This window comes from Pisolithus orientalis (assembly GCF_024613125.1).
Source record: "Pisolithus orientalis strain OTSU chromosome Unknown F5J12scaffold_123, whole genome shotgun sequence".
Taxonomy (NCBI): domain Eukaryota; kingdom Fungi; phylum Basidiomycota; class Agaricomycetes; order Boletales; family Pisolithaceae; genus Pisolithus; species Pisolithus orientalis.
Window position 1 is genome coordinate 19,247 of NW_026260904.1, and position 12,025 is coordinate 31,271.

Below are 12,025 nucleotides of genomic sequence, written 5' to 3' on the forward strand. Positions count from 1 at the left end.
AATGCTAAGACATGGTGCGATTGCGTCCTTCAGATAATCGATATGGGCAACTTCTGGTGCGTCAAAGGCGGTCCGCAAAGTGGTTGTTAGCTGCGGCAAAGCACTTTGATAACCTTCCACGCTGCAAGTTCCAGAACTATATATTCCCGTCTCAACGGACTCAGCATCGGTGGGATCATAGGTGAAGGTGACAGTGATCCTCGTCGTCCGATAACTCGGCCTCCCCATAGCCTTTCTAATCCGTGCCAAAATCCCATTGGAGCCGATCCTGAGGCTGAGAAGCCTGGAAACCGTTTTTCCTGCAGACGTTCTATCAAGTGGTAGGTGTTTATCTACTATTTCCCGTTGGATTTGAAGCGGGCGACGCTCAGCCGGCCGTGAAATTGAAACCGAATTAATTATATCCCGAGCAGATTCGGTGGTCCCTTCGAAGCGGCGAGTGGTTGATCCTAAACGGATCATCGCCTGCCAGAAGTCAGACTGTAGATCCTGTTCGCGTTCCGAGCCGATCTCTTCCCATACTTGATCCCACATCGTGGTAACGAATATGACATTCTTGCAGTTGTCTTTTCCACATAGTTCTTTGAAGATGTTGTAGTTCCTTGAAGGCGCTTCTTGAATGCTGGTGTCTGAAATCCGATGGAAATATAGGATACCGCTCAATTTGACGCCTTTTCTATACCTAAAACCTTATCAGAATTGGAATCGCTCGCAGCCAAGCGAGCTACTTACACCGCTTCCAGCCAATCTGCAATTTTCCAAAGAACCTCGAAATCTGTCATGAATGAATTATTGCACCCTGGGGTATCGACCAAAACAACGTTGCGAACGCCATCGGGGTGAGCATATCGGACAGGGCACACTTCCTTTGTGCAGGAAGTCGATCGGCGGCCCACATCGGGACTTCTGACTGCGCGGTCGATAAACTAGGTATAGTCATTCAGAAGAATGTTTACAGATGTGCGGGATGCTTACTGTGGTCTTCCCCGTGTCAGTAGGGCCCATGACACTGTCTTTGATTACTAAGATCGAGGATCCAAAAGTGAGCTGCACGGACGCACGCAATGACGATATCGTCCGGGGTAATAGTAACTTCTTCAGCGGGCGATGTAGGGGGCGGCATTTCCTCACTCGCTTCGTCAAATCTGCTTTCGTGGTCGACAGTAGTGTCATCCCGAGGGGTGCTGGGAAACAAGTGGAGCCTGTCCAGCCAGGTGCGGACATTCCAATTTCTTCTCAGCGGTGTGCGACGATCATCCTCGTACGAGTCGCATTCAGATGCATTGCCCAAAGGAGCTGAAACGATGGTGGCGGCCGCAAACATGGAGGACCCTTCCACTCCGTCAACCCCACGCCTTATTGGAGAGTGAGATCGAGAGCGACCCTAATCCGCTATCAGCTGAAGGAGCGCGTGAAGAACAGGTGGGTTTACCTGTGACGGAGACATGAGGAAACGTAGGAGAATGCTGCCAGAAGGCGAGGCTGGGGCACTGCACTGCATTTGGCATAGCACCACAAGGCAGGACACTCATGGCACGAGGATTACCCGGATGAGAACTTGAATGCGCTAACAGGCAGCCAGCATTCCGCGCGGAAAACAAAAACTCTTCGAGCATGGTCATCCTCGTCCTTGCCACTTCTCGGCGGTGTCCCATGTCCTTTGGGGGGAAGAAAGCGGTAGAGAACAAGCCACCTCTCTTCTCTGTGTGTAACGGACGATGAGATTTGCATTCAACCGAGACTCATCAAGTCAACGAAGGAAAACGCCACTGATTACAACGAAGTGCTTGACATACGTGACCACCCTTGTTCCGCAAACAGAGCAGGATCCGGTTTTTCGGAATCGAGTGCATACACAACAGCGCTGATTCCCGGTTGGGGATAGTGATTGATTGAAAATGTATCAGGCAGGTTACCTTGCGGAGGGGAGAATTGTGGCTGTGTTAGGCCTGATTTGATTGTTTCCGGGTTGGCGCATTTACTTGGGTTGTCGAAAGTTCGATATATTGTCTTATCGAAGAAATGATTGTTACTATAAGCCACAGTAACACGGGCTTGTTCAGTAAGCATAGCGTAGAACCTGGTCGGTGACTAGTGACTGCAGATGCACAGGTTCACTGGGGGTGACGACCTTCAATACATTTGCCGAAGTCGGATTTTGATTTGTTCGATCAAGAAATGCAACCCTATAAATGAAGACGACAATGGGTCCCAAAGCAGGTCCCTGTTTGAGATTATAGGCCTTCTTCGATCTTGCTGTGAGGGTAGGAATCAACTGTATTGTCCGAAAGACTCGAAGCTGCCGCAAACCGGGAAGACACCCCTTCGACTTCGTCGACCCCACTCCTTATTGGAGAGCGAGACAGAGAGCGAGCCTATTTCCGCTATTAGCTGAGGGGTGTGCGAAGAAGTGGTTTACCTGCGACGGAGACATGAGGAAACGCAGGAGGATACTGCAAGAAGGCAAGGCCGGGGCTTGGGCTTGAACATGCACTGCACTGCATTTGGCACACCGCAAGGATCACCCAGATTGGAAAGCGGCATGCGACTCGGAGCCAGCTCGTCACGTGGAGAGTCGTATCCATATCAAGAAAACGAAGTAAAGTGCCACATCACGAGGTGTTGGGCATGTCCGACTCGGGGTATGAAACGTATTGGAGGGCAGTGACCGTCCTTGTTGCGCAAACAAGTATTTGGCTATTTTGGGGTTGTCAACAGCCCTAATCCTCGGTTGGGAAGTGCGAGTTCGGATAGTCATTGGAAACATGTGAAGCAGTGGACGCGCACGTGCCCAGTTAATGAGGATACTTAATATACAATCGCCTTGTTGAAATCCCTTCTACATGCGCAGAACGGTTTCCAAGCCCAAAATTGTTGTGTATGTCCTCCTTTTTTTTATGAATGTCATTCATCATTCAACACCTTCACTCTGCCTTAGAGTCATGGGACCTGTGGGGTCCAGGCGGAGCAATGTAAGTCCAGGGATCCGTGCATCCAGTTCATTGGTTAAACGTCGTGGCACAATTCATCAACACACTTACGGGAATTGAAGCAGCAGAGGCAATGCGTGGGCTGGGGTCGAGCATGCAGGATATCGGAGAAGTCCCGGTGAGGCTGCCCAATAATCGAGAATATGTGTTTGTAGATACTCTTGGGTTCAATAACCCTGATCGACCGGCCAGGGATACACTCAACACCATCGCTGACTGGTTAGAGAGGAAGTGAGTGGATGTGTATGATCGTGACAGGTTACTGGCTAACCAATGCGCAGATATCGAGGGGGCGCCTTACTCACGAGGGTTGTCTATACCCATCGAATTACCAACCCCTGGATGGACGGTTTATTGCGTGAAAGCCTGGACATATTTGGTTGTATATGTGTGACCAAAGCCGCCGGGCGCGTGCAGCTGGTAACTACCATGTGGGACCGAGTGAAAGATCCCACAGCCGCAGAGACCATGGTGTCACAACTGGAAGAGAACTTCTGGAAGCCCTTACTCAATGCAGGTACTCGTCATATGCGATTTGAAAATTCCAAGCAATTGGTGTGGGACATAGTCGAGGATTTGGGGGTGGAAGGACAACCCCTTTTATTCCAGCAAGAACTGGTGGACGCAACAAGGAACCTATACAAGATGTTTGCTGGCCATGCGCTCTACCTGCAATTGCAGAAGCTTCTCCTGGAAGAACCGGAAACATGCGAGCCATTTTTGGGAGTTTTCAAAACGCGGAAAGTTCGGAGACCGAAGAAGCGGCTCGAGGTAGAGTGCGAGCGTATTGAAATGCAACTGCGGAAGGCACGGAAAGAGAGGCAAAGACTAGAGATACGCCGACATTCCTACTAGCGTCAATTGTCATCTTTCTTTTCTAGTCCCAACATTACAATCCTGGAAGTTACGGGAGATGACCTTGTAATCTTGTGAGTGGCGGGACACTTGTGTACTTTACCTTCCTCTGATCGCCCTCACGCACAGTGTGGTTGGCCCAACGGGAGCAGGCAAGAGTTGGGTGCGCAATGCAGACATTTCATTGTAGCTGGAGTATCTTAATTGTGGCTAGTTCACCAAAAAAACTGTCACAGAATGCCGTGATCCAAGCCGAAGAGGACCCACATCCTTGTACAAGATGGCACGTGAGCGCATCGAGATACAACCTCAAGGACAGCACAAACCATATCATAGTCGTCGACACCACATCGCTTCATACCAATTACGACTTCTACACCGAAAGAATTACAACTTCTACACCGAAAGAATTATGACTTCTTGGTTGAAGTCCAGGTAAGCGCAAAAACTCCCTCCTGGAATGTTTTCAAATACTGCTGCAGGTTCACTAAAAAGTGTCCATCTGGCATTCTTTTTCTTCACTCGCTTGCCAAGGATCCGAAGGATCATGACATACTGATGCAGCGGCACCTCGATACGTTTGCAATGAGATTTCCTAACAAGTCCATTGTTCCTTCCCACATTTACGTGGTACCGACGGGGAACCCAGCGGATGCGAAGCTAGGTCAACGGTTGTCTGAACTAGAAAGTGTGATGAAGTCGTCGAACGTCAATGGTAGCTGCAAATGGCATGTGTCAATGTTCCCTGGAGTGTTTGATGGCGGACCGGTAATAGCATGGAGCACGGCAGTTCTTCTCAAGAACATGGTTGAGAATCAGGTACATCTCTTCATTACATTCGATAGACTTACCTGGATGACCATATCTCCATCTCTGCGTAGACAAATGAGATGTTCAGCTCTCGAAGACCCACGTCAAAGGAAATCCCCCCGAAGCTCCCAGATAACCGTGCAGGACTCAAAAATCTTGCGGAGCACCTTTTCGGAAGGTACAAAGAGGAATCGATGAACAATAGTTTGGACGCGAAAATCGTGCTCGGGCGAGTTGTTCGGGACCTCACTCCCGCGAGCGACCCTGGTCACGTTTCAGCTCTCATCGCTTATGCTGATCTTCTTTCCGAACGATTCGCGAAGCAAGAGAGGAAAGCGGACTTGCACGAATTCGTCACTCTCAGACGCACCGCTTGGCAATCTACGCCTCCGCACGACTCAAGGTGGAAAGGAACGCTCGCCACGCTGGACGATGGCTTATATGCACGCTTCGGGAGGGGAGGTGTCGCAGATTTGGAGGAAATCATATCTCTTTGTCGAACTGTGTCACAACTTACTTCCCCGCCAGATCTCTGCAGATCTCCCGTCCACCTCACGAATGCCCTTCACAAAAGATATCGGATACTTTGTTTAAGGAGTGATCTAGAGGAAGCTATTAAGCTTGCACGTGACGCATTGGCACAATATCCCTCCGACGACCCAGATCATGCGCTGGCTCAGGAATGTCTCGTGGATTGCCCCCAAACAAAGGTCGGAAAAGGAGCTGCTTATGCAGCGAGGGCAGTGACAGATGCTTCCGAATGCAACCCCTCTGATATCCAGAAGGTGATCACGAACATTATTTCTGAAACCGTCACAAAAATGCCACCGCGACTGTTGCATACACCAACTGGCGCCTTATGCGATCAGGATGTGCTGATATCCCATTTCGTGAATAGCCCTGCATACTTGGGACTATATTGACATCTCCAGCGCAGGTCCATGCGAAGATTTCATTGTTCTTTTGGTTTACCACGCTATCCCACAGATGGGGAATTCGCCAGCCATTACTACGCGACATTGAAGGCGAAGTGATCTATGACTTGGAGCGGACGCAGTGTCTGGCGAAACTCTAACAATTTTGTCTTGTCTCACTCAGACACAAGTTCTCATGGGCATGGAGCGATACTTGTTGCATCGATAAAGACAGCAGCGCAGAGCTTCAAGAAGCTATAGGATCCATGTTTTCTTGGTATCATCGATCATCCCTGACAATTGTTTACCTGTCTGATGTCTCCGACACCGGCTCACTAGCTGGCAGTATCCGGTTCAAGCGCAGGTGGACACTTCAGGAATTACTGGCTTCACGCGCCTTGTTCTATATGCAGGACTGGTCACCCAGCATGAACTCTGATGCCAGAAACCATAAAACAGACCCCAGTATGCTCGAAGTACTCGAAAAGGCAACGGGAGTAGTGGCGTGGTATCTTGAAGACTTCTCTCCAGGTATGGATGATGCACGATCGAAAGTCCGCTGGGCATCTGGCCGTTCTACCACCCGACCTGAAGACGCTGCCTATCCTCTTTTCGGAATTTTTTTAAGGTCCATTTACCAGCCATCCACGGCGAATCTGCGGACAACGCGCTTGGACGTCTTCTGACAGAGACCGTTTCACAACCTAGAGACATTTCGGTTCTGGATTGGGTTGGGGAGCGTCATCATTCCACAACTCTTTCCCTGCAAATCTCATACCATATCAGACGGTGCCCTGCGCGCGGTCGAATCCATGCGATTCTACCAGATGCAATAGCTTCAACTTCGAAATTGTACAACACCCTTGCGAAGTTACCACGCCCGCGATTCGCTCATCGTAGGCTCAATTGCCCTCCATTACCTACTGCGTCATAGCAGTTAAGTCCCTAGGAATCACCACCAGCCCTCCAGGTTACACATATGAGATTCATGTCTTGCACCTGATGCCCCTAGTGGTCACACTGTCGGTCTGTCTTGGGGAGGACCCCACAACATATTTTCTCATTCGTCCTTGGCATCCAAAATGGGTCGAAATGCAAATGGAGAGCGAGGTCGACGCTACGTGGGAGCTGCTCGAAAAACTCGAACAACCATTCAACGCACTTCTGTTGATAAGACTACCTCACAACGAGTGCAAGAGAATCGCAAGTAATTGTACGATCACCACTCGCATTCAGGATATGGCTAGTATTGTGGACAGCAAAATCTTGAGCCTGGAAATTGTATAGTTCAGCTCGCATTGGTGTCCCGCGACACTGAGCGCTGTCCCATTCGTTTCCCCTGTATGTGCTTTTCGATGTTAAATCTGTATTTTGAGTGCTGAGCATATAAACGGATGCTTAAATGTGCACGCTTACACAATCATGTATCATATACAAGTCATGCTGCATCAGATCTCAGATATGGTACATGGTCAAGTTGGAATCCATGTCAAACTGTGATAGCGCACCATGCGAGGGTCCTTTCTTGTGCTGGATCGTACATAATGACAAAGGACACTCACTGGCGTCTGCAGAAGGATGGTTTGAGCAGGAAGATTAGTTGTTGTTCTCAATATTCTACCGCTTTTCGGATTCCAGCCTGTCCTAGAGACGCGCCCAATAATGCCAATTAAGTTGACCAGAGCGCTCACCAGACTTCTGATTTGGAGGTGGCACTTGCGTTGTGCGGCTGTTGTACGGTACAAGATAAATTTTCTGTTTCGTCCCGTGTTATTTTGATTATCAGGAAACCTCAGGGTGCGGATATCAACCTCCATTCCCGAGCGAATCCCTCGACATCCGTCATAAGGTGCTCCGGAGCGATACTTTGCAACCAGCGAAATGAATTTGAGCCATGTGCTAAATGCTGCCAGGAAAGAGGGACAGAATGAAATGTACGGAATGGTTAACGGAGTGATTATGTAATGCGAAGGCACCTCGTTCGAAACTGTGCTCATCAGTAAAGCTAAGCATTCAAAAACCTGGGTTTTCAAGCGCTTAATGTTCGCCAGTGTTTGCCGACCATTCAAAAATTGTCTAATGTGCATGCTGTAATTTGGCTGAATTTACTGATGCTCATCTTTCTTGCGCACAGTACTATCTCAAGCTGAATTGCTGGTGTTTGGTTCCAGGGGAAGCGCATATGGCGTCTGTCGGAAAGTTCCTGTTGTTCTCATACCATCATGTTGGTTCCCCAGTCGCTTTTGCGAGTTCTTGTTCGCCTACCCAAGCTATTCATTGCCATCGCCAAACGATGCTTCTCGACAACTTCGTATTTATTCCGGTACCTCCTGTCTTTTTGGAACTCATTCATCCGGAAGCAGAAACGGAAGCACCTGCCAGAGAATGATGCGTGTACCGTCTTTGCTTCGAATTTGCCCATTCTTGGTGCCAGCTTTCGGAACGCAACCGTACCATACCCCGACGATGGAGAGTCGGTTTTGAGCCACCGACCCACACAACCTGACGCAATTAAGGTGCGTAGCTTTTCCTGACCACTTGTGCAATTCGATCTCTGATGTTAGCATCAAGCCCGAAGTTGGCCTCTCAGACCCCGGCAGACCGCAAAGTGATACAAATCTCACCGCTCATGGCTACCCGCCAACGCATACACTTCCTCAGCGGTATGTAACAAGGGCTTTCGGCAGGTGCCCACACTGACGTTTATGATATCAAAGTGTGCGACGCTCCAACCCTCTTGTCGGAAATTTAGGATCGTCCACACCACCTCCATCGACGTATTCAACTGTGTTCTTAGTGATATTAGACATAGTTAGCATGATGATTTTCCTTGATCGACTGCGATATGTCAGCAGTGCCCTCGCAACTACTCAAGTTGATGATCAAACAGATCTAGACAAATGGGAAGCGTTCTCAAAAACGTTTCAAAGTGAAATTGATGCATCTAACCTACTCGTGAGTAGGGTCACAAGTCTGGTACATGTATGTCCTCATCACTGAACCTTTCGGATAGGCTACCGTACTTCTAGCCGCCAACGTCGGATTTCTCGCTATCCAATCTATTGACCAGGAAGGATTGTCTTACTGGTCTCAGAGATTATGTTACATGTCTCTGTTTACTGCACTGGGTAGCGTTACAATGGGATTAGCCGTCAGGACACCGAGATTCTTTGTAAGTGAATCAGCTTGGTTGAACAGCTGGCCAATCCTCTTACATGAAATGTCAGACGGCTCACAATAGACTGTGCTTCTCTGCGATGCAGTTGTGTTTATTTTCTCCGTTTGGATCCTTGTTATACAGGTATGATTGGTTGGCAAAGCCGTTGGACCATAGTTTTGACAACCAGATCTCGTAGTGTCTATTTCTTCCTTACTGCACTCCTGGTACATCTCAGGGATCAAGCAGCCACGGTTCAATTATATTTCGCCTTTGCTGGTATTCTTTATGTCCTCTGCATGCTCATTGTGTATGCGCTTCTCACAGAGCCACAAGGGATACATTCTGTGCTTTACTTGTTTAATTGGGCCAGGACGGAGCTGAGGAGGCATGGTATTCAGTTGGTTCAAGTGATTAGCTGAAGTCGATCACTACGCGAAATACCTATTTACCTTTCCTGCGTTCCACCTTCCGTCAGACATCATAGATAACTCGTTTTTCCAACCGTGCGCCAGATCACAAAGGGCACCTAGTTAACCTGCCACGATGCACCCCATTCGTCTTGATCTTCCACTCCTGTAGTCGCCAGAAGTCCCCGGTCGGCCCACCTGAACACGAAAAGCACATACGTAGAATACATGCGACACAGCACGATCGTGTGAAGACTATCACAACGCAAAATACATATTCACCTTCCGGCGTCTCGCTTTCCGTCAGATATCATACATAACTCGTTCTTCCAGCCACGCACGGTCCGCCTCGACCCAGATCACCACAGCCACCTTCACCTGACCGGCGGCAGCACCCTTCGTCGCAACCTTCCATCCTCTGTAGTCGCCAAATGTCCCCGGCCTGACCACCCGAACACAGGGAACACCGATTTTTCCCATTCGACTATCTTTCAGGTAATTCTCGTTGTGTTTCTGCAGTTGATCATGCAAGGCAGCGGGCGTCGCAGAAATGTTTGCGCCTGAGTGAAATTTTGATGTATCAGGTCGCTGCACTCGAACCTGGGTGTGTCACCCAACAGAATATGGAGAAACTTACCAGGATCGCCTTGTAATTCCACAAAGAATGTGTACCGAGCAGCAGCCTGACGATAGTCAGGGGAAACGCAGAACTCAGAAATTCTTCCAAACAGGTCGGACGTGGCATCAACCACATTCCGCAATTGCATTTCTGTTGTCACTTCGTTTGCAAGACGGATGTGCATGCTAAGATAACATATCCGTCCTTAATGTGCATATTCATAGATGCCCGAACACTTACTTTCTCCGCTGCAACGAGCAGTCAGATACAATAAATTGACTTGAAAAAATGAAGCGTACCTCAATGTACCTGATAAGGGGTTGTCCATCGCGGGGATCGAATCCCGCGATCTCAACGACATCTCCAAGGCGATACCGCCAGAATCCATCTCTCGTTGTTAGAATGACTTCGTATTTCCTTCCGGATTTGACGTTCCACTAATACAAAAGGGAGTCAATGTTTCTTGACGGACAGGCAAGATAAATTGGAACTAGCCGATTGAGCGAGATATTTGGATTCCTCTGGTTCGTCTACAGGTAGGAACTCGATGACGTCATCGGAACCGATAACTTTGTACAGGTTGAGATCCCTTGGATCATACGCAACGGCCAAAAACGCTTCGCTACTAACAATGGCCACAGATTGAATAGACACATCAGGACCAGTGTAATGCCGGATCTAAGTCGAATGTGTTCAGGACGCGTCACATCATGGGACGGAAAGTTATACCTCTGGGATGAGGGTGGCGAACGGACCACTGGCATTTGCCAGGATGGCACGTAACTGTGGCCAAATCCGCCTAAACCACCCTGGAGTCTCAGTTGCTTTGCCGATTCTGCGCAACTCCTCGGCGCGATCCGGGCTCGGCTGAAGGAAATGCTGTGGAGCACAGAATCGGCGTCTGTATGACGATGCCACCGTCAAGAGGGACACACCTGAAGATTATCCTTCACAGCTTCGATCCCATTTATATCCGGTATCACGCCCGTTTCGATGCAGTGAATGAGATCCTCCCAATGATCCTCAATCGTGCGACATAAGTCCCGGAATCCGGTGGTGAATATGGGGTTGATAGTCTCGAGGTTGGGTTCCACCAATGCAAAGAGAGCATGCATGAAGAGGAATGATTCATAGTCGGAGATAAAGGAAACAGCAATTGGCGACGAGCAATTAGGAACTACAGAGAGGGTTACTGGGTCATTGTGCAGGAGAAGAAATTATGCTGACCCCTTAGAGTGGAAGAGAAGGCGTCTCTCTCCACGGGCTGTTAACAGGTATACAGTATTGTGAGTTCAGTTGGAAGGGATGCTTTTTCCTAGTGCAACCTACCATGTTGCTTTCCTTACGGCCCAGTCCACTCGAGAGCAAGCATACAGCAATCTGTTTGGCTATGTTTCCAACCTCATCCACAGGTGTTATGATCTGACGGTATGCAAGGGAGAACGTGATACAGTTCTTGCCTTCCCCGTTCCTGCTAGGTGGGCTAGCACGTCTGATTGTCTCAGCCATCGCCTTCGACATGTGCTCTGGGTGGTGGTATTTCGGGAAGTATTTTGCTGCACCCCCAGAGGTACCCGAGGAGTGGGCAATAAAGACGGGAAGACCAGGCGCCATAAGGTTCTCTACCGACGACTTGTTGCATGGGTGCTCGAAGAAGCGCGAAATAACGGGGAGGTAATCCTCGTAAACGCTCAGTCCTACGTTATTATGATAGACCTCGAACAACTCTGTCGCAGATAAATCCAGAGCGTCTACTTGGCTGCCATCGGTGAGATGCAGTGCAGCCCGGAACCGCGGTAGAACTGCGGATTCCTTAAAGTAGGTAGTTGTAGAGTTGGTCTTCACGAGGTATGACAGTACGTCCAGCGTTTGTTCGCGAAGCCTCTCTGCGAGCTCTGGGGTAAGCGAGGTAATCGGTGCGGGAGGTAGGCCGTCCATATGGTAGGTAGAATCCGTAAAGTAAGTAACCGGCGATGAAAATAAGAACGGGCGCAGAGGGGTTGAGTTACTTCTGCTATGGGCCGCCAGTGGTCATTTTATAGTGTACTTGTACGCAGCCCCATCGTTTCAAAGTCCGGTCGACTCGAGGTGATCGGTAGAGAAGCTAACGTCGGACCAGAACGTGGTGGTGAGACTATTGCTGTGCAACTTGGATCGGATAGACTGGATATCCATAAACAACGAATATTGACCATTCTGCTGTGCCCGGTCGAAGGGCTAAATTGAATGATGTAGACATGTCGCATTGAGGACCTGATTAAATCCTAAAA

General features: G+C 49.1%; 1 protein-coding gene across 1 annotated transcript; it reads right to left on the reverse strand.

Annotated features, from left to right (window-relative positions):
- Positions 1-276: 276 nt before the first annotated feature.
- On the reverse strand, positions 277-1,005 carry F5J12DRAFT_704670 (uncharacterized protein; the record flags this gene model as incomplete). Its single annotated transcript, XM_051740550.1, has 3 exons — positions 277-682; positions 733-926; positions 976-1,005. Coding segments are annotated over 3 exons (630 nt in total), but the record flags the coding sequence as incomplete, so codon positions are not given.
- Positions 1,006-12,025: the final 11,020 nt, after the last annotated feature.